The sequence below is a fragment of the Pipistrellus hanaki genome (assembly GCF_964339955.1).
Source record: "Pipistrellus hanaki genome assembly, chromosome: 10".
Lineage (NCBI taxonomy): Eukaryota > Metazoa > Chordata > Mammalia > Chiroptera > Vespertilionidae > Pipistrellus > Pipistrellus hanaki.
The window spans coordinates 32588556-32610410 of record NC_140512.1 but is presented as its reverse complement, the minus strand read 5'-3'; the positions used below and the strand labels follow the sequence as shown (position 1 = coordinate 32610410).

The window sequence follows — 21855 nt, the reverse complement described above, 5'->3', positions numbered from 1 at the left end:
TAGATTCATAGTGCTCCGCATATAGTGTCTTCCTAAATATATAACTTTATAACTGCATGGGTGGGGAGGGCTTCATGTCCAGGAATTGCACTGCTCGTGCACATCATGTCCTCTGCTTTTGATTCCTCATGTGCTACCAATTATATAAACACAAACACATACACACAACTGTGTCCAACATCTTTTCACCATGCCTCACTATTTTGAGCACTTTCATTTCCTTTTATGGACAATATTTGGCACCTTCATGTGCATACCAGTGTAATTAATGGGAAGGAGCCTAAGAAAATTAAACGTCGTCATTAAAGATTAGAGAATATGTTCTCCAATTGTTAAAGGCAAGCATTACATTTGGGTCAGAGATGAGGGCTGGCTGCTGGCCTGTTTGTGAAATGTGTTTGCTGGGTCGTTTTTGCTTTCATTCAGATGACTGTGGCTCTGGCTTTTTAGTTTCCCAATCTAGAAAGTAGTAACTCCCGTTATTATATGGAGCTGTTTCCTTTCTAAGACACTTCTGCAAGCCCGGGCTGTGCATTCCCTCCGTCACGCTGATCTTATATATCATGTGTGTGCTTCCTGAAACCATTTAAGCATTGATGGAAACTATTAGCATGTCAGTGCAGCCTTCACAAAGAAAGGTTGCTTAGTCCCAAAACATTCTTTCCCCCTCAGAGAACTTTTCCGTTTCAGATGATGCTGTTTGGCTGCTAATAGTAGTGATTTTCACCAACAATTATAACGGAGGACCTAGTGGGTTTGGGGGTTAGATTCAGAATGCTTTGACATTTCATCTTTGGGCGTGGATTTGAATGTGGCTTCCATCAGCCGGTGATACAAAATAGTTCCATCTGATGGCTGCTTCATCTGTACTGTCAGCCAGGCGTCTGAGGTTCATTTTGCCCTAGCAGGTGTGCATGTCCCAAAGAAAATGCTGTCACCTCTGACTTTCACGGATGCTGCAGGGTTAAGTGTTTTCAGCTGAGTTGTGGACTTTAATCTAGAGAATTCACCTCCACCCCAGCCCCCAGGTAGGCCTTTTACTAAAACCGTGGGGATAGGTCCAGGGTGTAGAGCAGTGGTCAGCAAACTCATTAGTCAACAGAGCCAAATATCAACAGTACAACAATTGAAATTTCTTTTGAGAGTGGAAAACTGACTTCTGTGCATGGGCCACAAAGTTTCAATCACACTGTACGTGCACACCCACACATAGTATTTTGTGGAAGAGCCACACTCAAGGGGCCAAAGAGCCGCATGTAGCTTGCGAGCCACAGTTTGCCGCACTGTTGTAGGGTATCCTGTACCTGATAGTCACAACCAGGGGCTGATTTTGAGAGAGGAAAGGGGACATGATTTGTCCTCAGTGATGTTTCAGAGTTTCTCTAAGCCTCTTTTATCTCTTCAATGTATCTGTCAGAAACAAGTTCCATATGTGTTGTTGTGGGTTTTTTTTTTTTTTCCTGCTATGTAGAGGAGTATTTAGCTTAGTTTGGTCTAAAAACTCTTTCTTGCTTTAAGAGGTGCCCCTTGAAAATGTTCTAAAGTGGATTGTGGTGATGATTGCACAACTCCGTGACTTTGCTAAAAATAATTTAACTATGCTCTAAAAGGGTGAATTCTAAGGTATGTGAATGATATCTCAGTAAAGCTGATATGTGTGTGTGCATACACATGCAATCCCCTTGATTCAAAATTCTTTTTTTCCCCTCAGTATTATTTTTTGCTTTATAAACTTTTCTATATTACTCTCCTGAGCCTTTGCATTTCCTGTCTAAAGCTCTAAGTTTTGCAGTTTAACCTTATCAATCAACAAGTATATATTTAGCATGTCTTTTAAGTGGCAACAACCAGATTATTAAAAGGACAATGGTGATAGTAGGATGAGAGGAGCATTTGTCACAGAAATTATTAATAATAAATTAAAGTAGCAATTGGAATGGCGGCTATTCTGTCGGTGAAGCACAATAGTGATTTAACTGTGATTGTGGTGACAGGGAGCCGACAATTGAGTCCCTGCTAATGGCTCAACAGGGGAAGGGGCTGAAAAGAAGGAAGGAGTGGTTTACATTACAAAGGGATTGTCTGAGAGCTGTTCAAGTGTGGTTCTGAGGGGAGGTCAGGCCTGAGACAGAGGGGGTGATGACCATGGAGCTGTCAAGGGCATCTCAGGGGCTTAGGGGAGCGCCTTGGCAGCTGGACACAGCCTGGCGGGAAGCAGCCGTGTCCTGGCCCTGCCTAGTTCTGACTGATAAAAAGGAAATGCAATGAGAAGATAATTGAGGGAACCCGGAGGCCTGGGCAAGTGTCACAGAAATGAAAAGGGAGTCTTGGAGCCATTGGAACCTTGACTGGAAAACTCCTGGCTTCACTTTGACCAGGGTTGGACCACTCTTTATGGGAGTGAAACTGCATTCAGGGGTGAGTGTGCGTGTGTGTGTGTGTGTGTGTGTGTGTGTGAATAAAATGATGTGATTGGCAGATCTATTGAAGAGTAAGTCCTTGACATCTTTTGAACTCCTCCTTAAGGTTGCACATTTCCAAAATACACACACACACACACACACACACACACACACACACACACGGGACTGACTAATTTTATCAGATGTTAATGAAAACAAAGCATCTAGACAACAGTCCATATTCCACTTGCCACATTGTGCCAGCGCTGTTCTTTATAGCATTTCCCCCTCCAGCCAAGGATCACGGGTCCCATTTAGTTGGCATGCATTAGAGAGACAGAAAGAGCCCAAGAATATGATGAAACTAATGAGGCAAAATGTTAAATATTGATGAATGGGGTAAAGGCATGTTCTCCCTGTGTGACCCCTGCTGACCTCTTTATCCCGGTCTCATAAGTCTTGTGCTCTCGCACACTATACGCCAGCCCAGTGGCATTCTCTTTGTTCCTCAGACAAGCCCAGCTATTCCTACCTTTCAGCCTCTGCACTGGGGGCCCCCTCTTCTCCCCGAGCTGCACTTGGCCGGCTTTTACGTGTCATTTAGCTCTCAGTTGAAATGTCACTTCCAAGAGAGGACATTCCTGTGAACTGAAGTAATGATCCAATCACTTTCTATCCCCTTTTTTTAATTATCTGCCTAGGCCCATCACTAGCTGATAATTTTGTCTCTCTCATTTACCAATGAGACATCCAAAACACCACTTAGGTACTGTAAGACTATTTGTTGACTGAGTGTACTAATCTGAATGCCTAGAAATAGGGAGTCATTGCAAATGATGGCAATCCATGTGTTTTGTGCATGAAAATGCTTCAGATTTTCAATCAGGGACATATATTCAATGGGAAAATCTTGATTCTATATTAGGATAATGATGAATAAATATACTTTTATCAATTTTAATTCAATATTAAATGTTTAAGATATATAAAATCTTTGTGTATTCTCCGCTATAATAAAGAATGTTTTTTAATATGAAATACTGACACAAATTATATTGGTTAAGAGGACATCTCTGTCTATAATCTGTGTGTTATATATAGAGATTCCAAGCATATAAGTAGTTTGAACATGAAAAAAAAAAGGAAATACATTAAAATAATAACTCATTATTTGGGAGAATGGAATTATGAGTAATTTTTCTTTTAAAAGTATACAGAATAGATATGACCAAATATTAATAAAACTGTAAATGCAGTTCGGACATGCAAGGACTTTCTTGAATTTGTTGTGCTTATTGCATGAAGTTTTATGGAAAACATCACTCATCTGGGTGGCATACTTTCAGGGTGGACAGATAAGTAGAGAGAGCTCTTTGGTTCAGAGGCAGAATGAACAAAGATGGGAAGGGACTGACAAGGACATAGGAGACACGCCTAATTGAATGGAAAGCCCGCCTTTGGGGGCTAGTGGGAAGTGACTTGGGAGAGTGAGACAGGATCAATGTCAGAAGATCTTTAAAAGTGGGCAGAGAGGTTTAGACTAGCAGTGGGAAAGAATAAGAAACTACCATCTGTTCTTGAGAAAAGAGGGCAACAGGATGGCCTGGGAGTTTTAGGAAGATGATTCTGTGCAGGGAGTGAACCAGAGATGGCAGTGAGGAGGGTGACACCAGTGCCCACCTGGTATTCACGGCAGACTCCAGTCAGTCACAAGCTCTGCTCTGTCCAGGCTTGACCTCCAGGCCACCCTCATCCAGCCCTGTCAGTGGTCATCAGTTGTCTCCTTCCCTGCATGTTGTCACACTGCAGAGGGGAAAGCTGGGGAGAGGGAAAGCAGGACAAGCAACGGGAAGGCCCACGGGGTGCATAGTCCTGAGAATATACGCAGGATAAGTATCTTGAGAAGTTCCTTTTGTGTTTCTAGGTTTGTATTTTAATTAGGGCCAGAAATAGAGATCTTTTTTGTGTAACTCCATTATTCAGTTGTTAGAGAAATGTTCTGCCTTTTCAGGCTTTGTCACTGATGGACCGTTTTTAAGGCAGTTGCTTTTTGTAAAAGTCTTTCCTTAAATATTTAATAAACCTTAAGGACAGTCGCGCCAAGAAATTATGCATCATAAAAAGACTCTCCCCCATTTTTTTCATCTACAAAGATTCAAATGCACCTGCTCTGTCCACTCGTGGGGGTTAACTTGTCAGATTATGTTCAGCCACTATGTCTGTTCTGTGTTGTTGTGTTTTCTTTTAAGGTTTTGTTTTCTCTTGTTGTTTTTTTTAAAGCTATTTTTAGATTGCAGCATAGCAAACAAAATTATAAGTGAAATGAAGTCATCTCATCTTTAGGGGAGAAAAGACTTCTATGCCGTCAGTGTGCTGGCTGCTGCAGAGCAGAATGTTTGTCTTAGCAGCATGTTAAAGATGGGAAATAAAGTTAGCAATAGCCAAAGGCCTCCTTTTGAATAATTTATCACAAAGGGGAAAAACATAATTCTAGTGACAGAACTCCTTTCCTTTATAGGCTAGTGTTTCTCGGATGGGTCGGCTAACATATAAAATGTCATTTCTGCCCTCTGCTTGATCCCAGGTAACCTCCCCAAGCCTCTAAGTCCAGGTTTGGTTGCTGGGACCACTGGCAGTTGACTTTTCTTATGGATGATCTTTTCTTCTGTTCTTTTTCCGTCTTTATTACCTACGGTTCCTGATCAAGAGTTTACAAGACCCCGTGAAAAAACTGGCTGAGAAGGAAGAAAGGAAGAAGATTGCCCGGCAGGAGCGTGCCGAGGCCAGAGCGGAGGAGCCCAACCAGTAAGTCCGAGGCTGCTTGTCTGGACAAAAATCTTTGTTCCCACAGCCGAGGGCAGCGCAGTCTGGCTGACCAAGTCTCATTCGCAGAGTAAAGCCATTTACTCTCTCCCTCTCTCCCTTCTCAGAGGAGATGTGTTAATATGGAGACCAACCCCCAGTACAGATTGCTGCCAGGCCAGGACTCTTCCCTCCCTCCTCCCCCCCAGTAAGAGAGCCATAGAAGGGACACAGTTGTGAGGCGTTTAGTGGGGCAGGACAGGGTAGTGTCCCCTCTGCTTCCTGGCTCTCTGTCTTGTGGTCTCGGCCCCAGCTTTCTGCTGGTCCTTTTGTCACCATCGCTTACAAGATCCTGCCCTAGGTAGGAAATCCCCTGGCTTTGGTCTCAAGGAAGGAAATAACCTACGGACTCGCCTGGTAACTCATCTGGCACTTAGGTCTTATCATCCGAAAGTGCTAGTTGTTGACATTTTGTTTGCCACCCTTCAAGCCCTGCTGTTTTCTTCTGCGGGGTGAGGAGACAGGAAGTGACTGCTCCATCCTCGGTTCTCGCCTCTTTGCAGAAAAGGTGCCTCCAGTCATTTTCAATAAGGAGAGAAACAGTCAACCTCGTTGGTGCAGACCTTCTCCCATGGCACGGAGAAGGGTTTACCTGTGAACCTATGTCTTTTTCTACTGACAGGTCATAGCCTGCCGAAGCGGCATTAACCTTGAACGGGCTGACCTAGGAAACCAAAATAGATCTCCCTCCCACTTGCTGTTCCTTTTCCACACAAAAGAAATTTAGATGACAACCTTATGGCAGAGCAGCCTTATATATTTTTTTCTGTGTTTCTAAATAAGTTTCAACTATATCCATGTACATAGATATATTAGTCCCACTCAAATACGTGCTGCCAATTTCAGCTCCCCCCTCCTTTTTTTCTTCTTCTTTTTTTTTTTCTTAAGCAAATGCTAGAAAATTTCGTCAGTGCAGAAGGAAAGCAGGTTTTCACTGTAGGGAGGCTACAAAATGTGATTTCAAGGTAGGACAGTTGACGATACAGGGGGAAGCAGTTTAACCTATTCCTAGTATTACAAACAATGCTAGCTGCCAGTTAGTGAGCACCTACTCTGTGCCAAGCCCACTGCCAGGAGCTTTACTTATGACATCTCAACCCATCCTCACGGTAACCCTCCGTGACCAGTGTAGCCGTTTCCCCAGAGTGTGAATGATGGCAGTGAGGCCGAGAGGCTAAGCGACTGCCCACCGCGGTGCAGTAAGAGGCAGAGGCTGGAGTGGGTCCTGGCACCTTCTTCCACCATATCTGCTGCTACGGTCCAAATAAAGAAAGCATTATCTTCACTCAGATGGGAGCTACCCAAGAGCATCTCGATTAGGTTTAGTTAACTTCAGAGTTCTGCTTTCCTTTAGTACTTCATCCTTAAAAGCTCAAGTGTATAACGCAGAAACTATTTTAAATGACAAGGAAAATTTAATAAGATTTTTTTTTTCAGAAAGAGCAGGCAAAGTTGAACCACTGCAGTAGGAGGGAGGTTTGGAGGTGCCTGCTGGGTCTCAGGGTGGGGATGTGTGTCTGCCATGTTCTTGCCCATGTGTGGTGAGAGCCGAGTTGGCGACAGTCAGCCGTCTGCATTTGAGCGTGATACTGCTCTCAGCCTCCTGTAATTTAACTAATCTACTGAGGTGTCCTTCCTGGGACACCAGGAATCAGGATAAACACTTGCCTGCCCATTGGGCTTTGAGGGGTTTTTTTAGCTATGTTTTTGAAAGTGATATCTTACTTGTACCTGACTAACCACCTAGATAGTTACAGAATATGTGTCTTGTGATGAAACCAGATTCAGATGTTAAGTTGCTACTAACCAGCCTTGGAACAGAAGAACACCAGCAAATGTATTTCTCCTTCAAAAAATGTGCAGCTAGTAAATGATTATACATTGGAGAGTGTGTGTGTGAAGTACAGTAATTTGTATTATATTAGAATATCTGGCTGTATCATAAATATAACATTTTCAGAACTAGATACTAAACATTTTTTTTTATTTCTTTCAAGGTTAATTTCATTAGACGAAGAAAACCAGCACAAGGAGTCCTCTAATTTTAAGAGTAAGTTTTGAATTTTACTTAGAATTGATTCTGAAATATTACAGTTCAACAGCCAACTCCTTACCTTCTTTGGAAAACTCCTCCTAGGCCTCTCTTCTTTTCCAGTTGAAAAAAATTGTGTATGAATATGCTTTCAGCCTTAAGTTCCCATGGCTCAGTGAAGTCAGCCCAGTATGTTATTGAGAGGCTGTATATATTTTGAACCAAAATGGCATCCTTAATCACTTCGGCAGCAGCCCATCAGAGGGGTGTCCACAATGGAGATGTGGCAGAGAGCTATTTCTTTTAGAACAGGTGACATCATTTCTGCTATTACTGTTACTAGTGCTAACTGCCAGTTGGGCTGTAGAGACAGTTTTAATAAGATCACATCAGGAGAGTATGGCTTTCACTGTGTTACGGGATGGGTGGTGGTCATTGTTGGGAACAGGGGGAGAGCCCGACACTGCCTTCCAGGTGATTCCTGGGCTATTCTGCAGTGAGTGCCAGATCTCTCGGTGTACTGACTCTCCTGTGGTTTGAAAAGGGACCAGAACACGGGTGGATGATAGGAACCATGTGCCCTGGGTAGCTAGCTCGTCAGCACTCTCTGTTTCCTGCCATTACTGCCCATTCACTCATTGGTTCATTTTCTCCTTAAGGAGTAGAGGGAATGGCACCCTGGGGTAGAATTAAGGTGATGTAATGCTGAGCCTTTTGCTGGGACTCAGAACTGCAAAGGAAAGTTTTACAGGTGATAGGAAGAGAACTCAAATTGCCCAACCCTCTGGTCAGCCTGGCCCTCCCAGCGATGTATCTACATCTTCCCTTTGCTGCTGCAGATGGCCTTTCCGGCAGCTAAGAGGAAGCACAGTAGACCCTGAAAGTTCCCTCTGCTTGATCCTGTTCTCCACCCTCTATCCTACTTCTGTCTTCCTTCCTACTTTCCAACCACTCATTCTATTCTTCTCCCACTGCACTACTTCATTTGCTCTTCTCCCAGGTGCCATTCAACAGAAAGAATCAACTCACTCTTTTGCCTCTATGTTGGATACCTTCACTTACTCCCGTACTTGTTCATTTGTTCAACTGAAGTCTATGAGTGCCATCTCTGTGGAAGGCACAGCACTGGGCTCTAGGCATGCAGGGGTTCAACCAGACATAGTCAGAACATTCCAGAACATGGGGCTTATAGTCAGAGGGAAGCAGATTGTGATCTAACAGTGATACATGTAATGGGGAAACTCTAGCTTTGGTGAAAACTACAAAGGCTATGGGCATATCTGATAGGGAGATGTCGCCTGATCAGGAAACTAACTAAGTCAAGTGCTGTTGTTAGAGCCACCAAAGCAAAAGGAACAGCCTGGGCAAAGATTATGAACAAGGGAGGACCAGCAGAAGGTCAGAGACACAATGTTCTTTAGAGCATGAGGGAGGAAACAAGTGGCAGAAGGAGTCAGAGAGGCAGGTGTCCTGGGCCTGTTGGTCATGTAAGCCCTTTATCAGTTCACACCCTCCAGCCTCAGAATCCCTTGGGTACCAACAGCATGAATCATGTTGAGGGAATCTAGGTAACTGAATAAAAAAATTCAGTTCTGTGGGGAAATGTAAACCTCAGTTTATTCTGTTTATATTCAAGTTGCATATCTACATAAATCATATATTCATGCAACTTGTGACAATATAGGAAAATAAAATTTTCTTTTCCTCTGTGCAGTATGTTTACTTGCTTATAGTATTTACGTAATACTTTGAGACTATAAATGTTGATCACCTTCTTTTATATTTACACAAAATGGAATCCATTCAAATGAAATGTCACTTTTAGTCTGAGACTTGTAGAAAGTCTAAGGTTCACATGTGCAAACCAAGTTTTAAGGCCTGTTCTACTGTGTTTGTCTGTATGTATATTTAAACACACACACACACACACACACACACACACACACACACACACACGCTATTATTTAGAGTAGTTTTTGGTTCCCAGCAATCTTGGGCAGAAGGTACTAAGATTTCCCACATACTCCCTGTGTCCACATGTGCATAGCCTCCCCTATTATCAACATCCCCCTCCAGAGTAGCGCATTTGTTATAACTGATGAACCAATGTTGACATATCTTATCACCTGTAGTCCATAGTTTACATTATGGTCCACTCTTGGTGTCTTATAGTCTGTGGATTTGACAAATGTATAATGGCATGTATTTACCATTATAGTATCATACAGAATAGTTTTGCTGTCCTAAAAGTCCCCTGTGACTTCACCTATTCATCTCTCCCTTCCCTCAAACTCCTGGCAACCAGTGGTCTTTTTACTGTGTTCCTAGTTTTGCCTTTCCCAGAATGTTGCATAGTTGGAGTCCTGAAATATGGAGCCTTTACAATTTGGCTCCTTTCACTGAGTGATCTGCCCTTGTACTGTAGTCAAGCCCAGATGGCTGAAGTTCATTAGCACCAGCAAGGAGTAGTCAGCCACTGACGTTGCACATGTGTCCATGGGAGGAGAATCGTTAGGTTGTTTTTCGCTAAACAAAGCAAAGATTCAGGGCTGTTCACTCAGCATTTATTGAGAACCAACAGCTCAAGTAAAAACATAATCCCAGGACCCCTGCTTCTGGTGAGTGAGTTTGTGGATGCCAATTCTTCCCAAAGCTGTGTGTTGACCTTACACTGGGATCAATAGCATGTGAGCACGCACCCCACTCTGAATCGCTGATAACCAGCTGCATGTTGTATTCACAGCTGAAGAAGGAAAAAGTGACTTCTCTACCTTAGACCAGAACTCTCCACATAATGCGTGCTCAGGTAATGCGGATGAAAGAAAATACTCAACTATAGTCATTTGATTCAAACTCTTTACAAAATAAAACTAACTCTTGATTTTGTTTTCTTTCCCCTCCTCCAATGGATGGATAGATGAACTAGTAAACATGACACCTGAGGAAGGTGGTAAGATTTATGCATTTCTTTTGGCTTATAATTTATTTCATTTTTTAATAGCGGTTTCACATGCAGGGAAATGTAATGTTTATATTTTGAATAGGTGTCTGTCATTTGTCTCCATAAATGAATTTTAATATGCTCAAGCACATGTTAGTATGTGTGGCTCTGTCATCCTTAATATAATTAATTTCAAGATGTCAAAGTACTAAAGTTAAAAGTTAGGATGTCAAAGATTATGTGTGGTAGTGGAGAAAATGTGACTTTCAGAATCAGAGAGGCTTGTATTTGAGCACTGGTATACCATAAATGATCTGGGTGGCCTTCAACCATTTGCTTCATGCTTAAACTCTTTCACCCTCAGTTGTTCTCATTTGTAAAATGGAGCCAGTAGGGAGAGTCCTGATGGGTTATTGTCAGGACTGGAGATCATGTTTTAAAGGGTCTTTCATGAGCTCAGACATAGGGACACTTTTCAAATGGTAAGCAGTTGCCACAGTAGGACTTGAAATGTCGTTCTGAAGGTGTCCTGTGTTGCATCTCCATTGAGCCTTTGTCAGATTCAGAGACCTTGCTAGCTAGTTTACCAAGCCTAAAATCATTTACTGAATAACCATCCAAAAGAGAATTCAGAACAATGAATTTGCATGGGATATGCATAACCTTAAGTAATTTCAAGAAATTGAGTGTGCACAACCTGGTCCTAACAATTGCTGTCCATCCTCCCAAGGGTTTACTTCTAACGATTGGCCAGGAGTCCAGAGTACCCCTGAGATTCTGTGCCATGCTCTAGAGCAGCCCTATCCTTGCTGTGGGCACATGGTCTACCCCAGTCTTTCAGTTTTCTTACAGGACTAGAAACAAGCCAAAGTCATCCTACAGACTCCAGTTAACTGGAGCCAATGACTGTCTTGACTCATACCAAGCGTGTTTTGGATTTAATTCACAAATTGTGAGAGGAAGAAAATCTAGCAAACAGAGGGCATTCGTTAACATTTTTTTTTTTCAAAAATGGAAAAGTGGCAGAACTCTGACATTAAGTTTCTAGAGTTTAGTTATATAAACTTGAGGGCAGAGACCTGCTTTTCTCTTTTTTTCCAGGCAACATACTGTGCAGTATGTTATGAATGCCCATGTTTAGCTTATCAGAATGACTACTGATTGAGATCATACCAGGTTATGAAAGTCATAAGCCAGTAATTATAGATGGCCATAAGTGGCCTCATTTTCATGAAAATGTTTCCTTCTTGGCTAAGGGTAGAATATTTTGATGATGGAGTCAAGGTTTTTTAATAAATTATTTTCTGGAGAAGGGGAAATATTTCAGTTTTACAAAGGTGTCATAAAAGCTATACAAGCACTAGGTGCCCATCACCTAATTTTAACAAGTGGTGTATTCACATTGGTACAAAAATTGATAATAAAATGTACAAGTAAAAAACTCTCACTCCCATTCCTGTTCCCTACTCTCCCAGTGTACCTTCCAGCATGTTTTACATAGACTCAAGCAAATATGAGTCTATATTCTCATGCTTCTCCCTTCTTACAAGAAAAAGGGGGTTTTGGTTTTGGAATGGACTTTTTTACTTAATATTGGTAGACCCCCACCCAGCCACCTTGCATTTCTTCACAGAATTAAACCAGAAATGCTGCTGCCTGAAACACATGCTGACTTTCATAAGCTTCCTTCAAAGCTTGTGCCAGGAGACATTGAAATAAGGATATCTTTCTCCTTCATTAAAATAACTGTGATCTCATTGGTTTATAGTTACAATCTTGGTTTCAAAGAATAGCAGCTCATATCCTTTTTTTGTTTTGTTTTGTTTTGCTTTATTTTTTTGCACTCAGTTTAACTGTAAAGATAGAGAGATGAAAGTGCTCTATCTCCCAATGTGTATTTTTTTCTCAGGCAGAAAAAAAAAAATCGATTTACAAATTTTCTCTGTTTAATACAATATCACATGATTTCTCCTTCCCCTTTATCTCTGCCAACCCACAAAGCCCTTCTTTAGTCACAAGCCATGCTTTTCTATCTACCTCTTCTGCCTTGGCAATCCCTAGGGTAGCATCAGCTTAAACATGAACATGGCCAGGAGTATACAGATATTCTCTCAGTGCACAGAGAACTTGGGATGGCTGAAGGAAGGAACACTCAGCTAATTACTTGACTTCCAAATGTGTGCCCTTCGGAAAATTGCCAGAAGGCCCAGATCCTGAATTAAAACACTGATTAAAATATGCAGGACATTAAACCATCACGAAATTAAAAGAGCTTTAATCCAGGGATGGCTGACTTTAGAGGACTCGGGGGCTGTAAGCTCTGGCACCCTCCTGCCTGGGGGCCAGGTCCCTCTCGGGGTGATTCTGAGACCAATTTGTGGCCAAGCTGTGGAATAATGTCATCACAAAGCAGACTGCTCCTGACAACAGCAAGGAGACAGTTCTCCCGGAGCCACTGCCCGGGAAATCACGCTGATTCAGCTTCGGAGAGAAATGTGTTTTCTTCTACCAAATAGTGTTATGGAACACTGGAATCTTTGGCCAGTTTATAAAAAGCTTTTAAGCTGAAAACAGAAACTGAACGACATTCTGAGATACTTGAAAGTGGCTGTGACTTCACCTCGTGACCACATGTAACAACCCCAGCCCCAGTGCACACGTTGAAACGTGTAGAAGTCTTTGCGTTCCTCTAAGCTGGGCCAAGGAAAAGAACCGTCAGAAAACTGAACAGAGAGGAGTGGCTCAAGCAGGAGAGTTAGATGAATCCAGCTCACCTAAATCCCATCACTCAGCCTCACCCAAAAGATCCCTCTGCAGACAGGACTCACTGAACCGATGTTTAACAAAGTTAATTGTCCATGCCACAATTTAAATGTTTGTCTTCTGCGACTTCCTTGGTTACTTCTTCCACACGTAACGACTCTAAATTCTGGCCAAACTTCAGAACGATGGAGAAGTTCATTCAGTAGCTCCCATAGGCATGGGTGAGACCCTTTCGTCCACAGCAATAAGGCATGTTTCTGGCTCTGGGCCCAGGTCCTCCTGAGTCATTCAAACCTTCTCCCGCGGTTCTCCATAAATAACTGACCAGGAATCCGATTGCTTCCTCACACGCAATGTGGCTGATACTGAGCTTGTTATCTTTCCTCATAAATCCCTTCTCCCTGCCTCCCTCAGCGTCCTCGGATGAACTGCTATAAAATCATGGTGCGCTGTTAAAACCAATACCGTTCGTACTGGATTGTGTGTAGTCAGTAGAATGCTGTGGATATTTACCCATCCCCGTGTTGAGTTTGCCAGTAAGATTGCTTGCTTGTTAAGATCTAATGCTAACTGGAGGAGCAGACTGGGATCCTCCAAAAGTCCATTCTAAGTGCCTGCTCAAGTCTAGCCCTCTTGGGTTGTGTTTTCTTGTTGTTTTGTTTGTTTGCTTTTTGTTTGTTTGTTGTATGTCTATGTTTCCAAGATAGTGGTTTTATACCCAAATGTTCTTATCATCTATGACTTTTTCACCAGAAGGGAGTTTTTAGAAGTATTCTTAAATTCTATACAAGTACAATTTGGGACCAGAGCTATTTATGATGAAGAATATTTTTCTTGTTAGACATTTTTGGGAAGTAATTTCCTGCCCATCTTTCCCCCTGTTCTCTCACTTGGGTGGTGTGAGGATGGTGTTGGTGTTTGGGGGTTCACGTGTGTGTTGCAAGCATGCAGCCTTTGCAGTTAGTCATAGCGCTGAGTGTGGGGACCAGGAAGAAAACCAGAGAACAGTCTTCCTGTTTCACACACAGATGAAGGTAACTTGGGTGACATTTATCTGTTTTCCTGTGCTCTCATTTTCGGTCTGTGTAGTTGTTTCCATCTTCTGTGTTTCTAATTTATGCTGAGGTCATGAAACTCAGTATGATTTCAAAAATATTCCCTGAGGGGGCTGCCATCACTTTCCCACATTAGCTCTCTGTCGCCCACACTCTGTCTGAACTTGAGAGAGCTTCCTCTGTATGTCAGTTTTCACTCTTTGAAAAACTCCTTGGGCCAGAATCAGTCAGAGCTCACTGGTTCTGGATCAGTTTTCCGAAGGACTGTTTTCCCAGGGGCGTAGGGCTTTTATTTTTGAACGCTTGGGCAGCGCGGGGCTAACATGCTGACCGGTTCTGCCATCCTGGCCATTTTGCCACAGCGCCTGCAACCAAGAGCTTTGTGGGGTGGCCAGTGGAATCATCTGACCTTAGAAACCCTTAAAACAACCAAAGCTTAGGTACTGGTTTATATGTGAAATCCTCCACGGGCTTTGAAGTGAAAGCTATGCTGAGAAAACGTGGGTTTCCAGCCAGATAATGTGTCCGTAATAGATTACATGGCCTTGGGCAAGTGTCTCTCTTTCCTTCTCTGTCCAGTGAGTTAGAGGAGACGATCTCTATGATCCCTTCAGTTGAGTGTGATTCTTCTCCTGGGCACCTCCTTGGGAGAAAGCAGGTTTCCAGGCAGAAAGGCAGGAAGGCACAGTTGAGAAATGGCAAGCAGAGGAGTTTTGTCAAATCACAGGCTTCCCAGAAGGCAGTGTTGCTGAAAGGGCTGCATTAGAGCTTGACCACAGAGGTTCAGAAACCACTGTAAGGAGTGTTCCTTTACTCGTGAAGAAATAAATATATCTTTATTTCAGAGAGGAAGGGAGAGGGAGAGAGATAGAAACATCAATGATGAGAGAGAATAATTGATTGGCTGCCCCCTACACACCCCACACTGGGGATCAAGCCCACAACCTGGGCATATGGCCTGACCGGTAGTCAAACCACGACCTCCTGGTTCATAGGTCACCACTCAACCACTGACACCATTGAAGGTTTTGAGTAAGGGAGTAATAATCTCACAACTGAGTTGAGTAAAGGCGTAAGGGGAGGGTGCCTTTTCTGGAGAGTGCCAGCAAGCTGGCCAATGGGCAAACCCTGAAGGGTCCCCAAGTCAGGAGTGTGTTATCAGAGTTCCAAAAACACTTGAAGATTTGATAATCTTCCCAGATGAGATTGGAACCATGATAATAAGTAAGATCTTCTGTAGAAAACTAGCAAAGGAAGATGATGGCTTGGAGTAGCCTCTGGGGGGTTGACACCTGAGAGCTCGACCACCTCTGTTCATCCTTTAAGGCAAGAGCAGGATAGGATGGCATCGCTCAGGAGCAGTCTTCCTCATCTACTGGTAGCAGCTGTGACTTGGGCTGTGTAGCTCTTACCAGGGCTTCTTTCAACCACCTTGTCCTATCTCTGTGTGTTTCCCTGTGTTCTCACAGTTGAGTTGAATTAGTTCTGAGGAAAAGGAGATCATGATTCTTAAGAGCCAGCTGACTAGTGTTATTTTTCAAGTCTTGACTTGTCTGGTTACAGACCCAGACCTGTCCTTTTCTGCTTGTAATTAAGTTTTTCTTACAAGTATGCATAGTAATCTCAAGCATCTTAATTATCAGGGCAATAATTGCGAGGTTTCCTTATTTTCTGGTTCAAGTCAATGCCAGTTTCATTGCTCTGAGTTAAGTAATAAGTCCTCTTAAAAGAGAAAACGTCCTGCTTCAGCTGTTAAAGAACCAGGACACCAAGTCATAGGCCAAATCCCATGGTAGACCTCACACTCCATTCTGAAATAGCTCTAGACCAGCGTTTTTCAACCGCTGTTCCGCGGCACACTAGTGTGCCGCGAGATGTTGCCTGGTGTGCCGTAGGTGCAGACAAGACAAGAATTTTATAATTTTTCACTATTTTGTTTACTTAATATTTCATAATAAAGTAATTATAAAATACTTTCTTTGTGTTTGATTCCTATTCAAGAGAATTACTTTATATATAGTCAATATAGGCACAGAGTTAAATTTTTTAACATTTTCTAATGGTGGTGTGCCTCGTGATTTTTTTCATGAAACAAGTGTGCCTTTGCCCAAAAAAGGTTGAAAAACACTGCTCTAGACAATATCATCCTCACCACAGGTCTTTTTCTCACTTCTGTCACTGAGTGTGCGTTTGATTGGATACAATAAGTAGTCAGGAATCTTTTGATTGGAAGTAATAGTACCCTTTTCTAAATAGTTTAGCTTTAAAATTAAAAAGGAAAGAAAAGGAATTAATGTATTGGGTATTGGGAGCATGCAGTGGTGTGTTGGCTTCAAGCCAGGCTGGATCTAGGGGTTTAGACAGTGTTGTCAGCATTCTCTCTCCAACTTCTGATGCTATTTCTCTCTATGCTTGGCTCCATCATACCTGGGGCCTCAACACTGCGTCTTTAGAACTTGGAATCCTAAAGACATAAAGAACCTCTTCTCTCCTCCTTCCATATACCAACCCAGGGAAGCCTCTGGCACATGCCCACCCCTGAGCCAGTCACTAAGGCCCGCAAAATGTGGGACTCTGGCCAGCCTATGTCACACATTCATCTGGATGACGTGAGATGACGCATCTTACTGGATGTCTCACTAGGATCACATTGGAGAAGGTGTTTCAAAGGGGAAAACAAGAAAAGAAGGAAAGGGATGCTCAAGAAGTCCACTCTATATACCATCCATCACACAAACCCTAAACAGTAAACACAAAGATGGAGCTTTCCCTGTGTGTGGTTATTTCTGGAAGGCTCAAAGTTTATTATTATTTGTTGTCGCTGATGTTCATTGTGATCTGCCCTGGTTTGACGTCTAGATGCAAGCAGGAACGCTTCCCCCAGGGTGTGACTTAGCAGAGGCTGTAAAGTGACTTCAGGAGGAACACCCATCATTCCCAACGTTCACGTAGAGTCATATGTCCCTCTAAGCACTCAAGAATTTGAATGAGTTCCATTGACAAGGGTTTGGTTTAGCAATCATCTGGTTTCAGTTGGGCCAGAAAGTAAACCATGCGAAAAGGTTTGGACATTTCAGCCCCAACCGAGAGTATGAAGTACAGATATTTGTGAAGTTATATGTAAAAGGAGAGAGGCTGAGAGAGCTGGGGAAGGCAGAGGCATAGATGCTGTTGACAGACACGCCCTGTCTCCCCACGTTCTTTCCTTTCCTTTCCTCGTAGAGATGGGTTGTCTCACCTCACCTGCCCTGCCTTCCCCACCAAACACAGGCTCAGTTTCCCTCATCATCTGGTTACATTTCCCCATCTTCTCACCACCACACCTACAGGCTACATCTCGGTGCAGATTTCTGTGATTACGCAAACAATAAGGAGGCTTAAATTAGACAGATGTCCAACTAAAGTGATGTTTTGCTGCTATTTATAAACCACAGAGATAAAAGAATGACTGGACTCCTCCCCTCCCTGACTTACAGCCAGTCTGCTCAGCACATCAAAAATCCCCTCAATCTGTAGATCTTGATAGAAACTGTGGTTGAAAATAATCCAATAAAGCCAACAGAGATAAGCTTTATTTAAAAAAAACAAAACAGAAACAAACAAACAAAAAAAAACCTTCACTAAGTAATTATCTTATGTATTTGTGGAAAACCTACTAAACTCACTTAATATGACATATCAGGATTGCAGTGTAGCTCAGAGAAACTATAAATTGTGATTGTTCCTTCACTTCCTGATTGTCTTCAGTTCCCAGGTGGCAATTAAGGACCACAACAAAGCCGCAGTTGATAAAACCATCAGCCCTTGGTTTTCAAAAATATGTAGAAAACTCAATGAGAGAACTTGTTGCAGGATTCCTGATAGTAAAAATTTCTGATTGTACTTGTGTTCGCTATTTGGTGTTTTGTCAGTGTTCATACTAGCATTGTAAGAATGACGACTCTCTTAAAGTTCTCCTTCGGCCCGGGCAGTGAAGTTTAAGGTACATATCTTTTTGGTCCTCATGACCATACTCCAACGCAGGCATTATTAATATTGTAATTTTATAGATGAAAAACATAGAGGCCCAGGGTTTTATAAGGGTCTTGTTGTAGTCACACAGCAGGCAAAAGGTGGCCCAGGCTCCCCTCGGGTCCCATGCTCATTCCAACCTTCCAGGGCTGTGTGTCTGACCTAAGGGCTCATCCTCTAGGTCAGAGATGGGGAACCTTGTTTCTGCCAAGGGCCGTTTGCATATTTAAAACATCATGCGCTTAATAGGATTCACTTGTAAATGTATGTTGGTGTGAAAAAAGCTCCTAGATTTATTTGAATTTTGAGTCCTGCCTACAGTTGTCTTGGCAGAACCAGACCAAATGATTCAGTGGGTCATATATGGCCCATGGGCTGGATGTCCCCATCCCTGCTTTAGGTGGTTGCATGGTTTGTCCTGTTTTCCTGTGAACCTTTCACGGACCCCCTCAGGCAAGCCAGAGCCACCTCTTCTTTGCTTTATGCAGTTGGATTGCAGCAAAGGAGAGAGGGAGCCAGGATGCCTTTCCTGGTCATCCTTGGACTTTCCATGGCCCCCCAGAGTCAGGCAGGGGTGGGGAGGGTTCTCTCCCATCGTGATGGAGGGAAGGCTGCCACATGTCATGCAGGCTGTGGATTTAGGCTTGTGGGAGAAGATTCGGGAAACTGTATGTATAAACAAGGGATAAATGTACAACATGCCTCCAATCCTGGCTTTGTTTCATATCTGAGAAATATTTTGGTGGTAGATTTGCTTTTTTATATGAAGGTCACACTAAAACCTTAGAATTTTTGTGGAAACAATTTCAATGCAATTCTAAGGATGCTCAAAAATTAGACTTGTTTTGAAAGTAAGAGGATGAGGAAAAAAGTTAATTCTGAAATGCCTTAAGAGAAGCTATTATGAGATTGATTTATATTTTGATTAACGTTTTCTAACTCTAGCCATTGCCCATCTGTCCCATCCAGCCCCCACTGTGTTTACTGCCCCCGGCGCTTGGCCCTCCATGGTGATGAGTTCTGTGCTCTGTTTCTTCGCTCAGCTTGCCTGGGCCCGATGGCTGGGAATCTGGAACTTGAAGGTGCTGACAAAGATGACATGCTGCTGCTGAGTGAGATCTTCAACGCATCCTCCCTGGATGAGGGCGAATTCAGCAAGGAGTGGGCTGCTGTGTTTGGAGACGGTCAGCTGAAGGACCCAGCACCCACCATGACCCCAGGAGAGCCAGACCTCAAGCCCCAGACAGGCTCAGGATTCCTTCCTTCACAGCTTTTAGACCAAAATATGAAAGACTTGAAGGCCTCGCTGCAAGGTATGTAAGACAGGGGTTGAAATGTGGTGGGGTTCTTTGTTTGTTTGTTTATTCTTTGTTGTTTTTTTGTTAATCCTCACTTGAAGCTATTTTTTCCATTGATTTTTAAAGAGACTGGAAAGTAGGGGGAGAGGCAGAGAAATATTATGTGAGAGAGACACATTGATTGGTTACGAAGGCCAGGGATCAAGCCTGCAACCCAAGACCCTTCAGCCAAGAGCCTATGCTTATCCACCGAACCAAACCAGCTAGGGTGGTTTGTTCATTCTTTGTTTTTTGGTTTTAATCCATAGGCCTATTTCTTGCTTCATTTTTCTTTTTTCCCCTGAGTTTTCTGAGTTTTGTTTCCTATCTAGCATCTTTTTGGTTTGTTTCTTAATTTTTGTCATTTTCTCTTATCTCCAAGAACTTTTCAGCTGAAATCTTAGAATCACATTCTAGCCGTAAAATATATCGCAAGGTTTAAAATCTATTCCTTCTCACAATTTTCTCCATGTTAATATTTTCTATTCATACAGGGTGAGCCGAGTGGTTCTCAATCTCATTGCCTTTTTGGTTTTAGACGCGTTCATGGTATACTTGAGAGATCAGATTGCCATTCCTGCCCGGCCATCACCCTCCTGAGTGCCCTTGTGTACTCTCACAAGACAAAGTTCTTCACGTCCCCAACTGACACAACACTGGGCTTCTTAACTCTTCACACTAGGTTTTATCTTGCTCTTGCTCTCTCCCCATCATGGCCCATCCCTACCCTGAGTGTGCTCTCAGCTCAGCAGTTTCACTCCTGCCTGAAGCAATGGCCCAACAATTCCATGTATCCCTGGTGACAGCAGGAGTCATTTCCATGCTCATCAGAGTGGTCAGAAGCATTGGTGAAGGGTCAGGGCACACTGGGGCGCACCAACAGCCTGGAAGCTATATTGATTTGATGAGGCAAAAACTAAGACTCACGCAGGTTGAAATTTCAATTTTCAAGTTTGAGTTTCTAGTCGAACAGACCTTAGTAAAGGGAACCATTTTCTAGTATTTCAATATGATTCCTCCTTTCGTACTGCTTTAATTATAAGAAAGTATTAAGAAATTCTCAAATTGTTTTGGATTTTCCATGAATTTAGCCTAGCTCCTTAACAACTTGTTTATCTCGCACTTAAAGCTGAGAACAAACGGCAGAGCTGGGATGATTAAGTAATTATGGGCTATTAGAGAAACCTCAGGTTGTTGGAGATGAGATCACGGACACAACAAGAGTTGGTGGGCAAGACAAAAAAAGTCCTCCTTCTCTATGAAACCCATCCTCCCTTTCATCTTCCATTGTGAGTCCTGTTTGGTAGCCATCTCAACTCTTTTCAGAAATGGAGTTAGAGATAGGAAGGAGACATGAAATCCAAAAATGCATTCTGGCCCTGGGTTTCACCGCTGGTTTCACCGCTGCCTGCACGGAACTCCCAGATAAGCAAGGCCAGCCATGGCTGAGCTTCACCCCACCCGCCTGTGTGGAGGTCTGACAAGCTATGGGGAGTCAGGAGGCGGAGCCGGCATCCACAACTCCGATCTCTCATCCAGCAGGATGAACCCTACTCAAGCCCCCGCTTTGGAGGCACCAGGGCCCCTGCTGCCATCTGAGTCCGGTGGTGGTGGTAGTGGTGGTGGTGGTGTCCCCAATTTGCCAGGGTGGCTGTGTCATGCACTTGTGCGTGCTCCACTCTGACACCTACACGTCAGACTCCACGCCCTCTTCCTGAGAAGGCAGAGTGAGGCCTCAGCCCAGCGCCCACAGAGGGGCCCCAGCACTGGGCCCTGGAGCAGTGACAAGAACAGAGGCCCAGGCCTTTGCACGTCAGCCTGCCCCAAGTCCAAAGGAAATGCACAAAATCACACTAGAGTCTAAGGACAGAGGGGTTCTGGCCACAAGAGAGAAAGGTGAGCCCATGGAAAGGGAAAGAGGTCTTACAGGGCGGCCTCTTATTTCTCAGCCAAAGTCTCCCTTGGGGCCACCTCCCTACTAGCACTCTGGCAAGTTTCTCATTCATTCGGCAAATATGTACGGGGTCCTTCTGAGTGCTGGGCCCTGGGGATTTGTCTGAGAACTCAAAAGACAAGCTTTCTGCCTCCCTGGAGTTCACCTTCTAACGGAGAGAAAACGATGATCAGCAAATAACATTGTAGGCTGGAAACTGATCAGTGTTATGGAGAAAAGAACAAGTATGGTTTTGGTAGTCCTAAAAAAAACAAGGAAAAGAAGCAGGGGATGGGGAGAGCTGCGGGGCTGCAGGGCAGGCTGCAGAATTATAGGATTCTTATTGGGAAGATGAGACCTGAGCCAAGACTTGCAGAAGGTGAGAGAATGAGGCATGCAGAGATGTGGGTAGAGGGACTGCCTGATCCCCAATAAAAGGCAAGGATAGCCCACCCCTCCCCAGTGGCCATCAGCCCCGCCTGGGTGTTTGTGCTCCCCTCCTCCCCTTGGCGCAGTTCC

General features: G+C 43.5%; 1 protein-coding gene across 11 annotated transcripts in view; it reads left to right on the top strand.

Moving 5' to 3' along the window:
* The window catches only part of ICA1 (islet cell autoantigen 1), a 113215-nt gene that overhangs the window by 86654 nt on the left and 4706 nt on the right, over positions 1-21855 (top strand). For 8 of the 11 annotated variants that reach the window (XM_084896688.1, XM_084896685.1, XM_084896684.1 and 5 more), the window contains 5 exons: positions 5110-5207; positions 7262-7314; positions 10040-10102; positions 10214-10246; positions 19110-19379. In XM_084896688.1, coding sequence (XP_084752814.1) covers positions 5110-5207; positions 7262-7314; positions 10040-10102; positions 10214-10246; positions 19110-19379 — 517 coding nt within the window. The remainder of the gene's footprint in view (positions 1-5109; positions 5208-7261; positions 7315-10039; positions 10103-10213; positions 10247-19109; positions 19380-21855) is intronic. The other 3 variants (XM_084896689.1, XM_084896681.1, XM_084896690.1) reach the window with 3 other exon arrangements.